At 48.2% G+C, this 22,814-nt stretch overlaps 1 protein-coding gene across 1 annotated transcript; it reads left to right on the top strand.

Moving 5' to 3' along the window:
• The first annotated feature begins 8,035 nt into the window (after positions 1 to 8,035).
• On the top strand, positions 8,036 to 18,888 carry DHDH (dihydrodiol dehydrogenase). Its single transcript, XM_077846031.1, has 7 exons — positions 8,036 to 8,192; positions 8,593 to 8,704; positions 10,021 to 10,184; positions 12,300 to 12,552; positions 17,507 to 17,631; positions 18,341 to 18,494; positions 18,741 to 18,888. Exons 1-7 carry the CDS (start codon positions 8,103 to 8,105, stop codon positions 18,848 to 18,850), a joined length of 1,008 nt encoding a protein of 335 aa, XP_077702157.1. The 5' UTR covers positions 8,036 to 8,102; the 3' UTR covers positions 18,851 to 18,888.
• Positions 18,889 to 22,814: the final 3,926 nt, after the last annotated feature.

Here is a 22,814-nt window from a genome sequence, read left to right as displayed (position 1 = left end):
TCCCTCGCAAAAAGGACACCCCGGAGTTGGTGAATGACATGGAGCTGGGTCAAGGAGTTGCTGGTTGACTGTTACAAACCCACTGAGGCCTTTGTCTGTTGGATAAGATCTGGGGCATGAAGAGAATGAACACACCCCAGAAGAAGTAAGGGTCCCCCACCCCAGGTAAGAGACAGCTCCCAGAGGACAATCACTGCCCCCTAACCTCATACCAACAGCAATGGGGGGGATGGGAGGTGTCTGAGGCCTGGCCTGGTGGCCTGAGCAGGGCTTCCAGTGCCCCTGGCCCAAGGGCCTCTTCTCTGCCCCCTTAGTTTTCCATTTGGGGAGTTTTTTTGTTTTAATTGCTATTAAACTGATGGGACTTAAAAATTATCTGAGAGGCTCATTAACAACACACATGTCGGGCAGCCCCGGTGGCGCAGCGGTTTAGCACCACCTGCAGCCCAGGGCCTGATCCTGGAGACTGGGATCGAGTCCCACGTCAGGCTCCTGCATGGAGCCTGCTTCTCCCTCCTTCTGTGTCTCTGCCTCTCTCTCTCTCTATGTCTATCATAAATAAATAAATAAATCTTTAATACACACACACACACACACACACATTTCCAGACCCTGGAATGTCCTAGGGAGAGTTTTGCCCTGCCCCCCCCCAACTTGAACCTCAACAGTGACCACAAACATCGGCCACAGCCACTCAGCTTCTGGAGGACTGTGAGCTGAGCCTCAGTGAGCCAATCTGGAAAATGGACATTAAATGGTAGAGACCTTTGAAGGATCTGATAATAATACACATGAATAGCATGGCTCCTGGCTTGAAATTTGGGATCAGCAAGCACTAGTTTGTTATTATTTGGACACATTTACACAATTGGAATCCCCAAGCACCTGTCCCTGACTTCCATCCCCCCTTTTTTTTTTTTTTAAGATTTTACTTATTTATTCATGAGAGACAGAGAGACAGAGATATAGATAGAGGGAGAAGCAGGCTCCCTTTGGGGAGCCCTATGTGGGACTCGATTCCAGAGCCCAAGAATCATGACCCAAGCCAAAGGCAGATGCTCAACCACTGAGCCGCCCAGGTGCCCCCTGACTTCCATATCTAAGGAGACCCATTCCAGCTGCTCAGGATGCTTTTCACATTTTGTAATTCTTAATTTGCAAGTGTCTGGCTTCCTTCCTCAGTCTCCGCCAGGAGACTCTTAAGTTCCAAAAAAGAGCAAGAGGAGGGTTCACTCACATCTGTCAAGTAAACAGCAGTGTGCCCAGCATACATGGCCAAGAACAAAGTCGCCTCTGTCCTGGAGCCACCTCCACCCCACCACTGCCTCCTGCCTGTCCTTTTGCTCTAGTGTTAAATCAACAGGATTATTTTGACCCTTTATATATATTCAGAAAATGACTTTCTTTCTTTAAAGATTTATGTTTTTGAGAGAGAGAAAGAACATGAGCAAGGGGGGACAGAGGGAGAGGGAAAGGGAGAAGCAGGCTCCCTGCTGAGCGGGGAGCCTGACCTGGGGCTTGATCCCAGGACCTCAGGATCATGACCTGAGCCAAGGGCAGACATTTAACCGACTGAGCCACCCACGCACCCCTGCAAAATGATTTCTTGAATACTACTATCGATGGTGGTCATTTCTTACAGAAGCAACAAGACACTAATACACAGTAGCAAACAGCTCTATAGGACTTGGAATATGGCAGGTGCCATCCCAAGCACGTTATATATTATGAATAACAATTCATTTCAACTTCACATAAATCCTGTGAGGTAATTACCATCGTCAATGTAGAATGGGTTCTACAGATGAGGCAAATGAGAGAAGCCAAATCACTCGCCTGAGAGGCCACAGCTAGTAGGTGACAGACTTGGGATCGCAACCCTGGCTGGCTGGATCCCATTCATGCTCTGAAGCATCATGTGAAGTTCTTTCTGGCACTGAATCTGTGCTGAACACATTCTGGTGAATGAACTAATGAGGGGTGGCTGGCTGACTCAGTCGGTAGAGTGTGTGGGACCCTCGATCTCGAGGTGGTGAGTTCAGGCCCCATGTTGGGTGTAGAGCTTACTTTAAAACCAAATTTTATTTTTATTTATTTATTTGTTAAGATTTTATTTATTTATTCATGAGAGACACAGCGAGAGAGAAGTAGAGACATAGGCAGAGAGAGAAGCAGGCTCCATGCAGGGAGGCTGGTGTGGGACTCAATCCTGGGACCCCCAGGATCATGCCCTGGGCCAAAGGCAGATGCTCAACCTCTGAGCCACCCAGGCACCCCAAAACAAAAAAAAATTTAATGAGTTAATGAGCAGATGCTCTGCTCACTGCCTGGGACACTGTCCCCCCATCCATAATGTGGTTGACAGTTTATGTATGATATTTAATTTCATAGGTGTTTTATGATTTTATTTATTCATGAGAGACACAGAGAGAAACAGAGACACACACAAAGAGAGAGAAGCAGGCTCTATGCAGAGAGCCCGACATGGGACTCGATCCCGGGATTCCAGGATCACGCCCTGAGTCAAAGGCAGACACTCAACCACTGAACCATCCAGGCGTCCCTCGTAGGTGTTTTAATAACACTCGAATTTGACCCTGTTCATCACCCTGTTCACCTTCACCTTCATGCTCTGCCGCCTGCAGGGTGAGCTCCCTGACCCTTCCCAAATGGTCCAGTTGATCAATCCAGGTTCATCTTTCGCCTTCCCCCCCACTCCTAACCTGGGTTCCAGACTCCAACTTCTTTTAAGTCAGCTCTATGACCCACCTGGGGCTCAAACTCTACTCTGAGCCAGCCAGGCACCCCCAGGCTCTCATTTCTGAATGGATTCAGCTTTCTCTTACATGGGAGCTGTCTCTTCCAGAATACCATCTCTCCTTCTATGCCAGAAAACCTCCATCAAAATCTTTCCGAATGGGGGCACCTGGGTGGCTCAGTGGTTGAGCATCTGCCTTTGGCTCAGGTCCTGATCCCAGGGTCCTGGGATCAAGTTCCACATCCACTCCCTGCAGGGAGCCTGATTCTCCCTCTGCCTATGTCTCTGTGTCTCTCTGAATAAATAAATTTATTTTATTCATTTATTTATAAATCAATGAAATAAAATCGACATGTCGGCAGGGCTGCATTCCTTCTGGAGGTTCTAGGGGAAAATCTGTCTCTGTTTTTTTTTCCAGCTTCTGGAGGCACCTGCATTCCTTGGCTGATGGCCCTGTCCTCCTGCATGAAAAAGCCAGCAGCATAGCATTTTCAGATCCCTTACTCCCCTTTGCTGTCACATCTGCTCCAATGGAGTCTCCTGCCTTCCTTTCCTAAGGACTTTTGTAATTGCAATGAGCCCACCACAAAATTCAGGATAATCTTGCCATCTCAGGAGCCTTAACAATCATATCTGCAAAGTCCCTTTTACCAGGTAAGGTCACATATGGACAAGGTCTGATGATCAGGAGTTGGGGGCATTACTGTGCCAACCACAGGCTGTGCCTCTTTCCCCCACCAGAGGGCGGCAGGGAGCAGGGTGAGGCTCATCCCTGGGTACCCAACACCACTGGGCACGTGATCAGGTCAAAAGTAAAAAATATTTGCTCAACGAACATGTGAGTCATGCCAATGGGGGTGCTGAAACAAGAAGCTGTCCAAATTGGGTCTTTGTCCCTGCTGCTCCTGCCGAAAACCCTTGGTGCCCTCTCCAAGTCCTTCGTGACTCCTCTCCTGCCTGCCTTCCTAACTCCATCTTCCATCCCACTGGCCCACCATCTCTTTCCTTCAACCATGCTGACCTGTTTTCACTCCTTAGAACATAACTAAGGGCTGATAGTTGATATGAGAGCAAAGAAAGGGGGATCCCTGGGTGGCGCAGCGGTTTAGCGCCTGCCTTTGGCCCAGGGCGCGATCCTGGAGACCCGGGATCGAATCCCACGTCGGGCTCCTGGTGCATGGAGCCTGCTTCTGCCTCTGCCTCTGCCTCTGTCTCTGCCTCTCTCTCTCTCTCTCTCTGTATGACTATCATAAATAAATTTAAAAATTAAAAAAAAAAAAGAGCAAAGAAAGTGTCTGTCTCGTTTCTAATGTGTCCTCAGGACCTAAAATGAATTAGATGCTCAGTAAATACTTGTATTTCATCCAGGAAGACTATCTGTAGAATGACCCTGGAGGCTCTTTCTGGAACTCCTGGCTAGGAGCTGGACCCCCTGGCTGGCACAGGGTCTTCCCCTCTTGTCATGATTTCAACTTCCTTCTAGGTCTGCACCTGACGTTTCCCACAAGTACCTGGAAAATGCTGGTACTCAGGCTCAGATTGGACTTGCCTCACTTCCAACACTCCAGGTTCCAGAAATGCTGTCATGTGCTTAACCCTCATGGCCTGCCTCTAGTTCAGTGTTGGACCTTCTGCACACAAGATGCTGGTCCCAGGTCAGTGACTTTCTTAACTTAATTATGAATTAAAGTAAATATAGCTGGGGTGGCTGGGTGGCTTAGTCGGTTAAGTATCTGCCTTTGGCTCAGGGCATGATCCCAGGGTCCTGGAATGGAGTCCTGCATCATCATCGGGCTCCCTGCTCAGCGGGGAGTCTGCTTCTCCCTCCCTCTGCCCCTCCTCTCTGCCCACGCTCATTCTCTCTCTCAAATAAGTAAATAAAACCTTAATAAAATAAACACAGCCAACACAGCTCAGTGCTTGTCCTATATCCCTGTGATGTCACTCAGTGTTTTTCCCCCCACTGATGTTTAAGTTTTTGAGATTCCATGTGTGTACAGTGTGGAGTTAGTTCATCCATTTTTCCTGCTGTGTGGTACCCTGTTAGAACTTGCCACCATTTGGGATCCCTGGGTGCCTCAGCGGCTTGGTGCTTGCCTTTGGCACAGGGTGCAATCCTGGAGTCCCGGGTTCGAGTCCCATGTCGGGCTCCCGGCATGGAGCCTCCTTCTCCCTCCTCCTGTGTCTCTGCCTCTCTCTCTCTCTCTCTCTCTCTCTATGTCTATCATAAATAAATAAATATTTTAAATAAATAAATCTTAAAAAAAAAAGAACTTGCCACCATTTGGTCATGGGTTTTTGTACTGATGGCCCTTCCTAATTTTGAGCTATCACACCCAATGTTGCAATAAACATTCTTACATATGTCCTCTCAGGCCCACATCTGAGTTTCTCAAGGCTATGGATCTTCCACCCACAATAAAAATCGCTGGACCACGAGACACTCCTTTTCTACTTTACCGGATATTGCAAAATGATTATTTTCTGGGTACACGAACTCCCTGTCAACAATTTTTGAAGTTGGAACATTTCATTCTGAAACTGTTTAAGAAAAAAAAAAGAAAAAAGAAAAGAAAAAAAAAAAGAAACTGTTTAAGAATTTATGAAAATAGTACAGAGTGCTCCTTTGTACCCTACAGTGAGCTTCCCCCTAGCCCACCCCCTGATGATATCTTAGGTAAATATACAGTGCTGTTGTCAAAACCAGGAATTTACATTACTATGTTATTTAATCAGGTACAGACCTGCTTTGGATTTCACCAACATTTACTTGGATTTATATGCACTTTAAAAATGTCTGGAGGGGGGATCCCTGGGTGGCGCAGCGGTTTGGCGCCTGCCTTTGGCCCAGGGCGTGATCCTGGAGACCCGGGATCGAGTCCCACATCAGGCTCCCGGTGCATGGAGCCTGCTTCTCCCTCTGCCTGTGTCTCTGCCTCTCTCTCTCTCTCTGTGACTATCATAAATAAATAAAAAAAAATTTAAAAATAAACTATACTTTAAAAAAAAAAAAATGTCTGGAGGCACCTGGGTGGCTCAGGGGTTGAGCATCTGCCTTCAGCTCAGGTCGTGATCCCGGGGTCCTAGGATCAAGTCCTGCATCAGGGTCTCCGCAGGGAGCCTGCTTCTCCCTCTGCCTATGTCTCTGCCTCTCTGTGTGTCTCTCATGAATAAATAAATAAAATCTTTTAAAAAAAATTTCTAGTATACAGTTCTATGAAACTTTATCCATTGTGAAGATTCAAGTATCCATTGCCACAAGCAGGATATGGAACTGTTTCATCCCTCCACAGAAACTCTGTGTTACACCTTAATAAAAGCAGCTTTTCCCAAACTTTAACTCCTGGACACCGCTGGTCTGTTCTTTATCACTGCTGTTACCAGGCAGAGAACCCGTTCCAAACTCAGGTTCTGCTGCTTGCTGCTAGAAAATCAATACTGGGTAGGCTAGCGATGGTGGGAAAGGAAAAGTTGCCTTTTTAAAAAAAGATTTTATTTATTCAGGTAGAGGCAGAGGGAGAAGCAGGTTCCCCAAGGAGGAGCAAGGAACCCAATGCGGGACTTGACCCCAGCACCCCAGGATCACAACCCGAGCTGAAGGCAGATGCTTAACTGACTAAGCCACCCAGATGCCCCAATTCATTAATATTTTTATTCATCAGTTTGTGTGAACTTGGAATCTCTCTGTCTGAGTGAAACTTTTTAAAGAGATTTTTTAAAAAGATTTTATTTATTTATTTATTTGAGAGCATGAGCAAGGGGCAGAGGGAGAGATACAAGCAGACTCCCCCCTGAGCAGAGAGCCTCACACGGGGCTCGATCTGAAGACCCTGGGATCATGAGCCAAAGGCAGATGCTTAACTGACTGAGCCACCCAGGTGCCCCTGAAACTCAGATCTTAATTGAATGTCTACAAGGGAAGAGAAGTGGACAGGTTTGTTGTGGGTAAATTTGGCCAGCCCTTTGCCAACTGAGTTAGAGAATAATGATTTGCTATATTTTACATCGCAGACTCTAGAGCTCTCTTAATCCTCTTAAACAGTAGATGCCATTGTGATCTCAGTTTTCCAGAATAGGTAGGCAAGGCTCTGACAGGGAAACCATGCGTGCAAAGCAGTAGAGCCAGGCAATGGCAAGGAGGGGCTGGGAACCAGTCAGCTTGGCTTCAGGGTTTTTAAGAAGCAGAACAGTCGGGTTTCTAAAACTATGGTCTTGGGGGATCCCTGGGTGGTTCAGCAGTTTAGTGCCTGCCTTCGGCCTAGAGTGTAATCCTGGAGTCCCAGGATGGAGTCCCGCAACCGGCTCCCTGCGTGGAGCCTGCTTCTCCCTCTGCCTGTGTCTCTGCTTCTCTCTCTGTGTGTCTCTCATAAATAAATAAATAAAATATTTTTAAAAATTAAAAAAATAAAACGATGGTCTTTGGAAGGAGCCAATTTGCAGGTCTTCACATCCTGGCTGAGACTTTGAAAAAATGACCCCAGCTCTCTGGGATTATTTCTCCCTCTGTAAATAGGGAGCAATAGAACCTAGTTCCAGATCTGCAGTTAGAAATTAGAAATGAAGAAAGAGGGATCCCTGGGTGGCGCAGCGGTTTGGCGCCTGCCTTTGGCCCAGGGCGCGATCCTGGAGACCCGGGATCGAGTCCCACGTCGGGCTCCTGGTGCATGGAGCCTGCTTCTCCCTCTGCCTGTGTCTCTGCCTCTCTCTCTCGCTGTGTGCCTATCATAAATAAATAAAAAAAATTAAAAAAAAAAAGAAATGAAGAAAGAAAAGCACAGAGCTGGGGGCCTGGCCACAGCAGGCGTTCTGGAAATATTAGTAATTAATGTTTGCTATTACTATGTTGTCTCTCCCTATGGACAATTCCTAAGGGTGTGCGGCTTTCCGAGCAAAATAAATGGGGGAAGGAGGCAGGGTGACAGCTCCTAAAGGTCGAAGTTGACAAGAAAGCAATCCTCCCCACCCCTCTTGGGGTGCCAGGATGGCTAAGTCGGTAGAGCTTGCAACTGTTGATCTTCGCTGGGGACTTCAACCTTTACGTTGGGCATAGAGTTTCAAAGGAAAAAAAAAAAAAACACCCCGCCCCCTACGTCACGTGGTTAGACGTCGCCGTTGGCAACGAGTGAAGGCTGTCTGGTCCCACCCCCTAAGAGGAGGGGCCAATGGTGCGCTCTTCCAAGGGGGATGCACGGGGACTGGAGGGGCGCGCTGGCCTCGTGACCAATGAGGAGCGGCGTAGGGGCAATGGGGGCGGAGAGGTGACCACGCCCCCTGGTGGGCGGGGCCTCAGGTCTTTAATTTACAGCCCGAGGTGGCGAGGCTTCGGGACCCTAGGTTTTTGGCGATGGCGCTTCGCTGGGGTATTGTGTCAGCCGGCCTTATCTCCAGCGACTTCACGACCGTGCTGGGAACGCTGCCTCGCTCCGAGCACCAGGTCCACCTCCCCCCGGAATCCCGTGGAAGAGCAGGCCGGGGAGCCGGGACTCCTGGGTCTGCGGGAGGAGGGAGGGAGGGACCCCCTACTCCTTTCTCCACTTCAGTCCTGTGAACTCGGGTTTCGTCAAGTTTGGGAGGGTTTTGTTCTAAGCTACTAAGAAGAGAAGAAATGTAGTTATTAGGGGATTTAATAATCGCTTCCCCCCAGATCTCTCTTTTACAGGACCGATGTCCAGCCCCCGTCACCTCCTCCCCCAAGACCCCATCCCCCCCGCCTCCGTCCTGGGGGACATAACTTTTCTTGACCTGGGGCCTTCTCCATCAACCTCCCTCCCATCCACCTGTCCCGGGCCAGCACCTGCTTCAGCCCCTCAAGTCTGACCCTAGCTCCCTTCCAGGTAGTGGCTGTAGCGGCCCGCGACCTGAGCCGGGCGAAGGAGTTTGCGAGGAAACATGACATCCCCAAAGCCTACGGGTCCTATGAGGAGTTGGCCAAAGACCCGAATGTGGGTGAGTGGCAAGGGCAGCCGAGGCCATGGCGGCACTGTCTCTAAGGCTGCTCCGTAGGATAAGCAAGGCTCCATGGGATGGCCCAACCCTTGTGTGCTTCTAGAAGGCTCTGGGGCTGGGAGGCAGAACTGTAGGATAGGGTTTGGTCTGGGATTAGCAGTCTAGTTTAGGGACAAGGCTTCTGCGGGATGGGAGGGGGAGGGGCCTGAATTTTCGATCCCCTTCAGGCTGTAAGTAAGCTCTGTGGCCAGGGCGTCTGTGTTCTGGGGTGGCCCGGATGGAGAGACAGAACATTACAGGTGGACAACCACCTGACGGGAGTTAGGCTGCCTGAATTGACATTTTTTCTCTTCTGCTTACTCTTCTTAGTTTCCTCATTTGTAAATTGGCAAAATAGTAGTATCTACCTCTCTCTTTTTAAAAGATTTTATTTATTCATTCATGAGAGACACACAGAGAGACGCAGAGACACAGGCAGAGGGAGAAGCAGGCTCCCTGTGGGGAGCCCAATGTGGGACTTGATCCCAGGACCCCAGGATCACCACCTGAGCCAAAGGAAATGCTCAACCACTGAGCCACCCAGGCGTCCCAATAGTATCTACTTCTTGATGTTGTTGTGACAAATGACTTAATGATAATTTGGGAAGGCTGGAAATAACCTGAAGAAAGGGGTGCCTGAGTGGCTCAGTTGGTTAAGCATCTGCCTTTGGCTCCAGTCCCGGTCCCAACGTTCTGGGATCAAGTCCCACATCTTTGGGCTCCCTGCTCAGGTGGGAGCCTGCTTCTCCTTCTCCCTCTGCTGTTCCTTCTGCTTGTGCTCTGGCTCTCTCTGTTAAACAAATGAAATGAAATGATGAAATGAAATGAAATGAAATGAAATCAAATGAAATCAAATGAAATCAAATGAAATCAAATGAAATGAAATAGGGACGCCTGGGTGGCTCAGCGGTTGGGGGTCTGTCTGCCTTTGGCTTAGGGCGTGATCCCAGAGTCCGGGGATCGGGCTCCCTGCATGGAGCCTGCTTCTCCCTCTGCCTATGTCTCTGCCTCTTTCTCTGTGTGTCTCTCATGAATAAATAAATAAAATCTTTAACAAAAAAATAAATAAATAAATAAAAATAATCTGAAGAAAATAAGAATTATAGTAGAGAATGGTTAGCTCCTTCCTAATGGGAGACTGCGGTTTGACCACTGCCCTAGGGGGCGGCCCCCAGTTGGGAGGATGCTGGGGGCGGGGCCTCTACATTGTGGGAGGGTCCCGGAGGCCTGGGGTGGGCGGGGCTTATGATCTCCGGACCTCCTCCCTTCCAATCTAGAGGTGGCCTACATCGGCACCCAGCACCCCCAGCACAAGGCCGCGGTGTTGCTGTGCCTGGCAGCGGGCAAGGCCGTCCTGTGCGAGAAGCCCATGGGTGTGAACGCTGCAGAAGTTCGCGAAATGGTTGCCGAAGCCCGATCCCGAGGCCTCTTTCTTATGGAGGTGAGGGTGGAGGGGACCTTCCAACCTCCGAGGTAGTGCTTCTTGCCATTACTAAACATGGTTTCCAGGGGCCTTTTTTTTTTTTTTTTTTTTTTTTGAGGAACACAACGAAAGGGTTTGGCCAGAACCAAGATGGCCACAAAACGAACTGGCGTTGGTGTGTTTTCCAGGATGTAGTTGAGCTATGCCCATGAAATCTCCTAGCAACACTTAGGAGTGAGAGCCATGGCTTTTGGCCCTTAGCAAACGTGGCCCTGAAAGATACTTGGTCCACTTTTCAGAGAAACATGCCAGCAGTAGAGGCGACAGAGAATAGCAATAGGCTGAGTTTGGGTAGATTTCCAAGGAAAGCTGTCAGAAGGACCAGGGCACCCCTACCCTACCAACTCTTAAGATCAGCCTGCCTTTGCTTTTGCCCTTATCAGAAATGGCTACCTATAGGGGACCTTTGACAGTTTGCCCAGTGCCAGTAATTAAGATGGCTGCCAAATGACCTCTAGAAGTTATTTTCACTTTAAGGGGTATGGTGGTTCTGAAATGCTACCTTGTTGTAGGTGCTGCCAGTAGTAGCAACAGCTGCCTCTTACTTCCCCATGTCCTATCTAGCTGTCTTCTGCCCAATATTGCTCCCAGTCTGCAAAGTTCCCTATGCCAAAGGAGTAGATAGCCAAGATTTAATACTCAGTGCTTCTGGTTCTCACTGTGCTCAACAGTGCCCACATTCTGAATTTATTGTTTCTTCAGTTCTGTTGGCCCCAATTATGTTCCAGATCCAACCCCAGGAACTGGGGGATTCATAACGTGTAAGACACAGGCTCAGTTTGCAACAAGCCAAGGTCCGCTACGGTCACAGAAATGGGTGATCCCAATGCACAGTTGCACAGACTTTCGTGGATATAGTACTGGGCAGCTGACAGAGCACCAAGGCACCTGCCCAGGTGGGGGATAATCAAGGAAGTTTCCCTACAGGTAGGGACTAACTCAAGCCTTAAAGGGAAAATAAATTGCACAGGTAAATGGGCCCGAGTGGGGAAAGCAGAGCTAAGATTTAAAGAAAACAAGGGGGATCCCTGGGTGGCGCAGCGTTTTAGCGCCTGCCTTTGGCCCAGGGCGCGATCCTGGAGACCCGGGATCGAATCCCACATCGGGCTCCCGGTGCATGGAGCCTGCTTCTCCCTCTGCCTGTGTCTCTGCCTCTCTCTCTCTCTCTCTCTCTCTCTCTTTGTGACTATCATAAAAAAAAAAAAATTTAAAGAAAACAAGAATGGACAGATCTCACATATCTAATGTGAAGCTGACCTTGGACAGGCTTTAGAGTTAGAGGACTCTAGACTCCATCTCACCAGTTCCTAGCTCTGTGACCTTGGGCAAGTAATTTGAGAAAAGGTGCACTCTAAGAGAAGGAAAGATGCCTCTGGAGCCACATGAAGCGTGGCCTAGAGTGGGGAGGCAGCGTGTATTAATTTGTTAGGGTTGCCATAACAAAGTATTACCACAGACTGGGTGACTTAAACAACAGAGATTTATTTTCTCATATTTCTGGAAGCTGGAAGTCTGAGATCAAGATGTCAGCAGCGCTGGTTTCTCCTAAGGCCTCCCCCTCCTTGGCTGGTAGATGGTGGTCTTCTCCTTCTGTCTTCACATGGTTTTTCTCTGTGTATGTCATTGTCCTCATCTCTTCCTGTTGGATTAGGGCCCACCATAATGACTTCGTTTTAACCTAATTACCTCTTTAAAAAACCCCATCTCCACACTGGGAGGTACTGGGGGAGGGGGGCAGTTACAACCTCAACATGAATTTGGTGGAGACAAAATTGAGCCCATAACATTGAGAGACTGGGAGAATGGTCTAGATAAGAAAGGACAAGGTCAGAGTTGGGGCCATGGGAATGGAGAGGAGAGGAGAGGGCAGAGACTTAGGAGCAAGACACAACTTGGGGCCCTAGCCTGGCTATGGAAGGGAGGAGAAGGTCCTTGTTTGGAGAGTCTGGAACAGTGGAGACTCCCTCAAGACTGGGTTCCCAGAAGGGAGAGGAATTGGTTGGTTAACTCCTGGGTCCTGACATCTTTCCTTCTTTTTCCATCGTCCTGCTTTCTCCCCTCTGTGGTGTGCAGGCCATCTGGACCCGCTTCTTTCCTGCTATAGAGGCTCTGAGGGCTGCTCTGTCACAGGGAACTCTGGGGGAACTCCGGGTGGCTCGGGCAGAATTTGGGAAGAACTTCACCCACATTCCCCGGTCCGTAGACTGGGCCCAGGCTGGCGGTGGCCTGCTCGACCTTGGCATCTACTGCATCCAGTTCATCTCTATGGTCTTTGGTGGGCAGAAGCCGGAGAAGATTTCAGCCGTGGGAAGGCGCTATGAAACAGGTACAATCTATCCTGGACTATTTGATGATGACAAGAGTGATCCTCCCTTACTGGGAGCCCTGAGCTGGGGCTAAGTCTCCTAGCCCTTCAAGAATCAGGTAGGGGGATCCCTGGGTGGCGCAGCGGTTTGGCGCCTGCCTTTGGCCCAGGGCGCGATCCTGAAGACCCGGGATCGAATCCCACATCGGGCTCCCTGCATGGAGCCCCTTTCTCCCTCTGCCTGTGTCTCTGCCTCTCTCTCTCTCTCTCTCTCTGTGACTATCATGAATAAATAAATAAAATCTTAAAAAAAAAAAAAAAAGAATCAGGTAAGAACTTCCTGCCTGAAGCCAAAGAGGATCAGAGTTGAGAGTGTGGGCAGGCTCTGTACTGGGATTTGCTGTGTGATTTTAGCCAAGGGACTCAAATCTCTGAGTCTTGGTTACTGGTAAGATGTCAATAATGGGGTCATCATAGGGGCGCCCGGCCAGCTCAGTCCATAGAGCATGTGACCCTTTTTTTTTTTTTTTTTTTTTGGTTTGGTTTAGAGATTTTATTTATTTATTCATGAGAGATATATATAGAGAGGCAGAGACATAGGTAGAGGGAGAAGCAGGCTCTATGTAGGGAGCCCAATGTGGGACTCGATCCAGGCATTCCAGGATCATGCTCTGAGCTGAAGGCAGACACCCAACCGCTGAGCCACCCAGGCATCCTGAGCATGTGATCCTTGATCTCAGGGTTGTGAGTTCAAGCCCCACATTGGGCATAGAAAGAAAGAAAGGGGCAAGGAGGTTGTCCTGAAGGGTTCATGACTCAATTTCTGAAACTAATACTACACTCTATGTTAATGAATTTAATTTAAATTAAAACAAAGTTAATGGAATTAGCCTTTTTTAAAAATTTTTATTTATTTATGATAGTTACAGAGAGAGAGAGAGGCAGAGACACAGGCAGAGGGAGAAGCAGGCTCCATGCACCTGGAGCCCGATGTGGGATTCGATCCTGGGTCTCCAGGATCGCGCCCTGGGCCAAAGGCAGGCGCCAAACCGCTGTGCCACCCAGGGATCCCTGGAATTAGCATTTTTTTAAAAAAAGTTTTTATTTATTCATGAGAGACAGAGAGAGAGAGAGAGAGAGAGGTAGAGGTAGAAGCAGGAGCCTGAAGCAGGACTTGATCCCAGGACCCCAGGATCACAACCCAAGCCAAAGGCAGACACTCAGCCACTGAGCCACCCAGGTGTCCCTGAAGTCAGTCTTTCTTTTCATCTGGCTGGTTTGGCCTCATTCATACCATGGGCTCCGTGCCAGGTGCAACAAAATGCAGGCCCCAGGGTGCAAGCACTTTCAAACCTTTGCTTCTACCTTGTTTGCTTCTGTTCCATGGCCCAAAGCCAGCTCAGATTTCAGAGGCAGGCAGATAGACTGTACCTTTCTTTTTTTTTTTAAGATTTTATTTATTTGGGCAGCCCCGGTGGCGCAGCGGTTTAGCACCACCTGCAGCCCAGGGCGTGATCCTGGGGACCCTGGATTGAGTCCCACGTCAGGCTCCTTGCTTCTCCCTCTGCCTGTGTCTCTGCCTCTCATTCTCTCTGTGTTTCTATGAATAAATAAATAACATCTTTAAAAAAATATTTTATTTATTTATTCACGAGATACACAGAGAGTTGGAGGGGATCCCTGGGTGGCTCAGCAGTTTAGCACCTGCCTTTGGCCCAGGGCGTGATCCTGGAGTCTCAGGATCAAGTCCCACGTCAGGCTCCCTGCATGGAGCCTGCGTCTCCCTCTGCCTGTGTCTCTACCATTCTCTCTCTCTCTCTCTCTGGGTCTCTCATGAATAAATAAATAAAATCTTTAAACAAACAAACAAAAAAAACACACAAAGAGAGGTGGAGACACAGGCAGAGGGAGAAGCAGGCTCCCTCCAGGGAGCCTGATGCGGGACTCCATCCCAGGACTCCGGGGTCACACCCTGAGCCAAAGGCAGATGCTCAACCACTGAGCCACTCAGCCGTCCCTAGACAATACCTCTTGGCTGAAGGAACTTTAAGAGTCATATTACCGAGGGGCACTCACAGGGGAATGAGGAGAATTCCTGTGGCCATATCAGCCAACAGCCCCTCAGAGAGCAATGAATAACCAGGAAAATATACATGGGTGAATGTCACACCCCAGAAAAATCCTCTCAGTCTAATATCTGGCTAAATAGTAGCTCCCAAACCAGATTCCTTTTATCAAATGCTTCCTCTGCATTGGGGTTATTAGAGGGATGAGCCCTCTAAGTTAGATATATTGTAGTCGTCCCCATTTTACAGGTGAAGAGACTGGGAGAGAGAGAGAAAGAGAGACTTATCCAGGCTCACAGAGCAGATAAGAACTTGGCCTCATCTCGGGGCGCCTGGGTGGCTCAGTCAGTTGAGCATCTGACTCTTGGTTTTGGCGCAGGTCGGGATATCAAGGTCAAGAGATCCAGCCCCACGTTGGGCTCCACACTCAGTGGGGAGTCAGCATGAAGTTTTCTCTCTCTCTGCCTCTCCAGCTCATGCTTGTTCTCTCTTTCTTTCTGAAATAAATAAATAAATCTTAAAAACAGAAAAAGAACTTGGGCTTCTCTGAAACCAAAGAGAATTAGGTCAGCAGGTTCTTCCATTGAGGGCATGTATGATGTGTTCCAGATCCAGGCTAGCACTTTACATGCTGTATTTAATTTAATGTTTAACTAATGCTTATATAGTTTATATAGCCCTTATTATAATCCAAATGGCCTTCAAAGTGCGTTGTGCATTTTACATAACTTAGTGTAATACTCTAACAGCTGTATGATACAGTTTCGATTCTCCTCATTTTGGAGCTGAGGAAATGGATTCTCACAAACCGATACAACAGTTGTTTTTTTTTTTTTAAGATTTTATTTATTCACTCATGAGAGACACAGAGAGAGAGAGAGAGAGAGGCAGAGACACAGGCGGAGGGATAAGCAGGCTCTATGCAGGGAGCCCAATGCAGTACTTGATCCCAGGACCCAAGGATAATGCCCCGGGCCAAAGGCAGGCATCAAACCACTGAACCACCCAGGCATCCCACAACAGGTTATTTACAGAGGATGAAACAGGCTCTGAGAGGTTAAGTCTCTCTCTATATTTTTATTTTTTTAAATATTTCTATTTATTTATTAGAGAGAGAGAGAAAGAGAACACGAGCAAGGGGAAGGGGCAGAGGGAGAGGGAGAAGCAGTCTCCCAGCTGAGCAGGGCCCCAGACATGGGGCTCAATCCCAGGACCCTGAGACCATGACCTGAGCTGAAGGCAGATGCTTAGCTGGACTGAGCCACCCAGGTGCCCTTCTTTCTCTCTCTCTCTCTCTCTCTTTTTTTTTTTTTTTAAGATCTTATTTTTTTAATTTTTATGATAGTCACAGAGAGAGAGAGAGAGAGGCAGAGACACAGGCAGAGGGAGAAGCAGGCTCCATGCACCGGGAGCCTGACGTGGGATTCGATCCAGGGTCTCCAGGATCGCGCCCTTGGGCCAAAGGCAGGCGCCAAACCGCTGCGCCACCCAGGGATCCCATCTCTCTCTCTCTCTCTTTAAAGATTTATATACTGGGCAGCCCCAGTGGCTCAGCGGTTTAGCGCCGCCTTCAGCCCAGGGCCTGTCCTGGAGACCCGGGATCGAGTCCCATGTCGGGCTCCCTGCATGGAGCTTGCTTCTCCCTCTGCCTGTGTCTCTGCCTCTCTCTCTCTGTGTGTGTCTCTCGTGAATAAATAATCTTTTTTAAAAAAAGATTTATATACTTATTTGAGAGAGTGTGTGCATGCATGCGCGCGTGCGCACGTGCGAGGGGGGGGGAGGAGAGAGAGAGAGCGCTCATGAGTGTGGGGAGGAGCAGAGAGAGAGAATCTTCAAGCAGATGCCCTTACTGAGCGGGGAGCCCGATGCGGGTCTCAATTCCTCCACCCTGAGATCAGGACCTGAGCCAAAACCAAGAGTGAGACACATGACTGAGTCACCCAGGTGCCCTTCTTTTTTTTTTTTTTTTTTAGTATACATTGTTTATTATTTTGGTAACAGCTTTACTCAGATACAATTCAAATGCCATACAATTTACTCATTTAAAACATATAATTCCATGGCGTTACTGTATTCACAGAGTTGTACGTTTATTATCCTAATCAATTTTAGAATATTTTTATCATTCAAAATAAAACCCCACAAAAAAACCATACCCACACCCAATTCTCCCATCCCCCTGACCCGGAAGGAAACACATTCATCTACTCTCTGGCTCTGGGGATTTGCCAAAGATGACACACTTCACACAAGTGGAATCCACCAATATGCAACCTTTTATGTCCAGCTTCTTTCACTTAGCATATGTGTTTTGTTTTTTTCAATATTTTATTTATTTATTTGTTTGTTTGTTTGTTTGTTTATTTATTCATTCATTCATTCATTCATTTGAGACATACAGAGAGAGGCAGAGACATAGGCAGAGGGAGAAGCAGGCTTGCTGCAAGGAGCCTGATACAGGATTCAATCCCAGGACCCCAGGATCACTCCCTGAGCCAAAGGCAGATGCTCAACCACTGAACTACCCAGGCACCCCAGCATATGTGTTTTTAATTTTTTTGTTTTTAATTTTTAAAAAGATTTATTTATTTATTTTAGAGAGAGGAGAGGAGAGAGGACATGCTGGGAGGGGGAAGGGCAGAGGGAGAGGAAGAGGGAGAGAAGTAGACTCCCTGCTGAATTGGGATCCCACTCAGGGCAACTCAGGGCTTGATTTCATGACCCTGAGATCACAACCTAGGCTGAAATCCAGTCAGACACTTAACCAACTGAGTCACCCAGGTACCCCAGCATACATAATTTTAGTGCTTCATTCTTTTTCACTGCTGTGTTAGAGACGAGGTTTCTTGCCCAAGGTTCCATAGGCAGGGTTTGCAATCAGGCCTTCTCCTGTCCTGTACCTTCCCCAGGTGTGGACGACACCGTCACTGTGCTCCTCCAGTACCCAGGAGGGATCCATGGCAGCTTTACCTGCAGCATCTCTGCTCAGCTCTCTAATATGGCCTTTGTGAGCGGTACCAAGGGCATAGGCCAGGTGAGGCATGACTGGCTATGCTGGGAACTGTGGCCCCTAGCAACAGCCAGTTGTGGTTGTTGGAGCCGGCTGTGGCCTGAATTAGTCTGTCCCCACAGCGTTGCTAAGGAATCCATCCTTGATCACCAGGACATGGATGGGATGGGTTCAGACCTCCAGGATCCTTCCTGAGGGTGAACTTCCTGGTCTGTCAAAAATCCTTAGGCCTAAAGAGAAACTAGTTCTTATCAACCATGCTTGGAGGGCAGCTGTGGCCTTTAGAATTGCTTCGAGGACTGGATGTAGACATTACCGAAGAGTGGCTTCATTGGGCTTCATGGGTCCTGTTGCTAGAAGGAAATCCTGCTCCTAGCAGAAGAATTCGGACCTTGCCCCAGATTTGAACTATAGACTTTGGACCTTGCTCCAGTCACATCTCTATTTCCAGTTTGGCTTAGGCTTGGGTATGGCTCTAGGGCCAAAAAAACCCAAGTCTCTTAGTAGATAAGAAGGTTCTGGATTGTCTAAGTCTCTTCCTTGCGAAGGGGATTCACACACATGTGAAGATAAACTGTCTTCACTAGGTTTAAGCACCAGATTAGAGAGGGGTTTGCCCCTGGGGAGATGAACAGAGAGAGGCCTACCAGCCCCTAGCCACCTGGTGTGTGAGAGAGGTCCTCGAGTATCATTGGGCTGGAGCCCCCAGTAGCCACCTCTTATGTCCCCCCAGATCCTTGACCCTTGCTGGTGCCCAACGGAGCTGGTATTGAAGGGAGAGCATAAGGAGTTCCCACTGCCCCCGGCCCCAAGCAAGGAGTTCAATTTTACAAATGGAGCAGGCATGGCTTATGAGGCCAAGCATGTCCGGGAGTGCCTGCGAAAGGGTAAGGATGTGGAGGATGGGTGAGAGGGTGGCAGGCAGAGGGGAAACCTGGTAGGGGAAGTCAGCTGCTCCCCAACCCTCAGCCACTCTAAGTAGCGGTCTAGAACTATAATTTCCAGGATCCCTGGGGCATCCATCTGCCTGAACCATGTATTATTGTGCCTCACTGGATTCTGGGAATGGTAGTTCTTTTGATCTTTGGGGTCTGAGTAGGAGGAGCCAGTCCCTAACTGTACTCTCCCTGCAGGCCTGAAGGAAAGTCCTGTGATTCCCCTGGCAGAAAGTGAACTCCTGGCTGACATCCTTGAAGAAATAAGGAAGGCCATTGGAGTCACCTTCCCCCAAGACACACGCTAATGCATGCCCTGAGTCAATAAAGACATGGCTCCCACAGAGATCTTGGTGGTCATGGTTTGGTGGGAACTGGAGCAAGTCCATTACTAAAGGGATCACTGGAGAATAAATGTGGTAGAAGGATGTGGGGAGGGGGAGGAAGGCAGGGTCAGGATCACATTTCTCACAAGCTCTAGGAGCAGACACCTATGAATAGATCCTTGGTTTGCCATATCCTGTATGACCTCATGCAAGGAATAGTGTGTGGGTAGGAGGCAAGTCCCTAACTGCATTCTCCTGAAGCCTATCTCTCTGTCCCTTTCTCCTCATCAGTAAAGGAGAGACATAGTACTAACTACCGTCTGGTGAGGGTTAAATGAGATAATGTATGTACAGCCTGTAGTGCATGGTAGGTTCTCAGCAAATGTTTATTGATGGCCCTTTGCTTTGAGGTCAGGCTTTTCTCAAACTGGTCTCTAGAAGCTTGAGGCCTCCATTATTAGACAAAAAAGTTATTTCAACTGGGTTGGTTTTTTTTTTTTTTAATGATTTTATTTATTTTTTCATGAGAGACAGAGAGAGAGAGAGAGGCAGAGACACAGGCAGAGGGAGAAGCAGGCTCCATACAGGGAGCCCGATGCGGGACTCAATCCCGGGTCTCCAGGATCAGGCCTTGAGCTGAAGGTGGCACTAAACCGCTGAACCACCCAGGCTGCCCCCAACTGATTTGTTTTTTGTTGTTGTTGTTGATTTTTGCCTTCTGTTTCAATGGCCTTATTGGCAAGGCCTGTAGCAGACTTAGGACGTTCATCCCACTAAAATATTCAAGCAGTTGAAGGGGGGCTATGTGTGGGTGGTTGGCCAGCCAAATAGGGTTAACTTTGGGCTCTAAGCAAGGTCTAACTTTCATATTTTTCTGTAATAGTTTGTGTAGGTTAGAGTATGCTGCAGTAACAAACAATCCTCAAACCTCAGCCTAGCATAACAGGTTTGTATCACTGGTGCTATGTATTAGCCCAGGGTTCCGGTCTGTATATGTCTGGTAACTTGGCTGACAAAGCCACCATAATCTGGAGTCCTGCTGTTCACTGTGGCCAAGGAAAGAAAGCTCTGGAGGCTTTGATACCAAAATGCCCTAGCACATAAACAATATACACAAGCTCTTGTAATTTGTTGGTAAAAACTAGTCACATGATCTTGATGAGCCAAAGAGAGACCAGGAAGTTAAATTCTACCAGGTTCTAGAAGATAGAGATGAATAAACCGGGTTGTTTTTTGTTTTGTTTTGTTTTGTTTTTAAGATTTTATTTATTTGGGATCCCTGGGTGGCGCAGCGGTTTGGCGCCTGCCTTTGGCCCAGGGCGCGATCCTGGAGACCCGGGATCGAATCCCACGTCGGGCTCCCGGTGCATGGAGCCTGCTTCTCCCTCTGCCTGTGTCTCTGCCTCTCTCTCTCTCTCTCTATGTGACTATCATAAATAAATAAAATTAAATAAAAAAAAAAGATTTTATTTATTTATTCATGAGCGACACAGAGACAGAGACAGAGGGAGAAGCAGGCTCCCTGCAGGGATCCCCATGTGGGACCCAATCCCGGGACCCCAAGATCATACCCTGGGCCGAAGGCAAGGGCTAAACCGCTGAGCCACCCAGGCTGCCCAATAAACCGGGTTTATACTAATAATTCTTACTTTGACCAAATGAGACTAGACACCAATCAAATGAGTTTTCTATTATTTTCCATTCCAAGTCCTATTATACATCATTCAGCTATCACTACACTGGTTTCAGCCCTCTGCTTGCTTGCTTTCAGTCTTCTGTGTTTCAAAGATGGCCACTTATATTGGGAAAATTTTCACTGGACATGGGCTGCCCAGCAAAACTACATTTCCCAGGCTCCCTTGCAACTAGCTTTTGCCACGTGAACGGGTTCTGACCAATGGAATGTGTATAGCATCTGAGTTCTGGCCTTTTTTAGGCAAAAAGGAAGGTCTCCCTTTCAACCTCTCCCTTCCTGGTACTGGAGTAGAGATGTGATGTTGGACGTTGGTGTGTCCATCTTTGTTTTTGTTTTTGTCTTTCATAATTTTTTAAAAGATTTTATTTATTTATTAGTGAGAGACACACAGAGAGATAGAGACATAGGCAGAGAGAGAAGCAGTCTCCCTGTGGGGGGTCCAATGTGGGACTTGATCCCAGGACCCTGGGATCATGCCCTGAGCCAAAGGCAGATGCTCAACCACTGAGCCATCCAGTCTTACACCATGCCTGTCTTACACCATGAGATGGAAACCATGTTTGCAGAATGTGGAGCCACAAGCTAGAAAGATGGAAGACAGACATGATTATGGAGATAGGCAGGCCCTGAGATCTGTAGGGTGAGTCTGCAAACTGGAGACCCAAGAGAGCCAATGTTTAGTTCCCGTCCCATGTCTAAAGGGCTGAGTACCAGGAGAGCTGATGGTGTACTCATCATAAGGCCTGCAGCTTGAGATGCAGGAAGAGCTGATGTTTTAGTGTGTCTGAAGACAGGAAGTAAGCTGACGCCCTATTTCAGAGGCCATCAGGCAGAAAGAATTCTTTCTTACTCTCAGGAGGGTCAGCCTTTTTGTTCTATTCGGGCATTTACCTGCGTGGAATGGGCTCACCTGCATGGGGGAACATAGTTTGCTTTACTAAGTCAGCAATTTAAATGTTAATCTCACCTAAAACACCCTCACAGAAACATCCAGGAAGGGATGCCTGAGTGGCTCAGTGGTTGAGCGCCTGCTTTTGGCTCGGGGTGTGATCCTGGAGTCCCACATGGGGTTCCCTGTGTGAAGGCTGCTTCTCTCTCTGCCTGTGTCTCTGCCTCTCTCTCTCTCTGTATCTCATGATTAAACAAACACAATATTAAATTAAAAAAAAACACCCAGGAAATATAAGACCAGATTTCTGGACACTCTGGCCCAGCCAAGTTGACATAGAAAGTTAAAGACACAGCCTCGGGGATCCCTGGGTGGCGCAGCGGTTTGGCGCCTGCCTTTGGCCCAGGGCGTGATCCTGGAGACCCGGGATCGAATCCCACGTCGGGCTCCCGGTGCATGGAGCCTGCTTCTCCCTCTGCCTGTGTCTCTGCCTCTCTCTCTCTCTCTGTGACTATCATAAATAAATAAATAAATAAATAAATAAATAAATAAATAAATAAATAAAAGACACAGCCTCTGACACTGGAACTCACTCCCTGTTACGTTGGCCTTCACTAAAGCAGCTGAATTGGTGTGCCACCTTACATTTTCCAAAGATGTCTCCTGTCCCCGCTCACTTCCCCCATTAAGAGTTAGAACCCTTCTAGTTCCTCTTCTCCTTAAAGCTGAGTGTGCTCGTGACTCACTCATAGCCACTGCAACATGGCAGAATGTCATGCCCCATGACTTGTGAGGCTGTCAGGAAAGGCAATGTACTTTCTTCCCTGTTAGCTGAAATACTTTTGAACCCTTCAGCCATAATACCAGTAGTCCAGCTGTCCTGAAGCAGCCAGGCCACAAGGAAATTCGAACTAACCCACACGGAAACCACACAGATAGCCTTGAGACCCCATGAAGATGAATATGCTCAATCAGCAGGTCCTCACCACTATGGACTTGACTGTTCCAGCTCCAGCTGTTTGCCTGAAAACACTGAGTCACCCCAAGCTGGAACTGCCCAGCTAAGCCTTTCCTCAATTCCATTACCCTCAGGCCTATCCAAGATAATAAGATTATTACTGTGGTTTTAAGATGCTAAGCTCTGGGATGATTTGTTACACAGCAATAGCTAACCACAACAACTGCTATCACAGCTTTTACAACATGAGATAGATTCATTTTTAATACGTCTAAGCAAAACTGGAACCCCCCAATCCTACCTATTATTCTCCACCACAGAGAGTTTCTTAGGTCAGCCAGCAGACCCCCCTGCCCCCCGAATAACTTAGCACCACAACATATGTTATTTCTCTCCTTCACTG

Source organism: Canis aureus, chromosome 1 (assembly GCF_053574225.1).
Source record: "Canis aureus isolate CA01 chromosome 1, VMU_Caureus_v.1.0, whole genome shotgun sequence".
Taxonomy (NCBI): Eukaryota; Metazoa; Chordata; class Mammalia; order Carnivora; family Canidae; genus Canis; species Canis aureus.
This window is presented reverse-complemented; position numbering and strand designations above follow the sequence as displayed.

Coding starts and splice junctions, on each gene's coding strand:
- DHDH (XM_077846031.1), top strand. CDS start 8,103: ATGGCGCTTCGCTGGGGTATTGTGTCAGCCGGCCTTATCTCCAGCGAC. Junction 8,705..10,020: donor GGCCAAAGACCCGAATGTGG/GTGAGTGGCAAG, acceptor CTTCCAATCTAG/AGGTGGCCTACATCGGCACC. Junction 18,495..18,740: donor CCGGGAGTGCCTGCGAAAGG/GTAAGGATGTGG, acceptor CTCTCCCTGCAG/GCCTGAAGGAAAGTCCTGTG.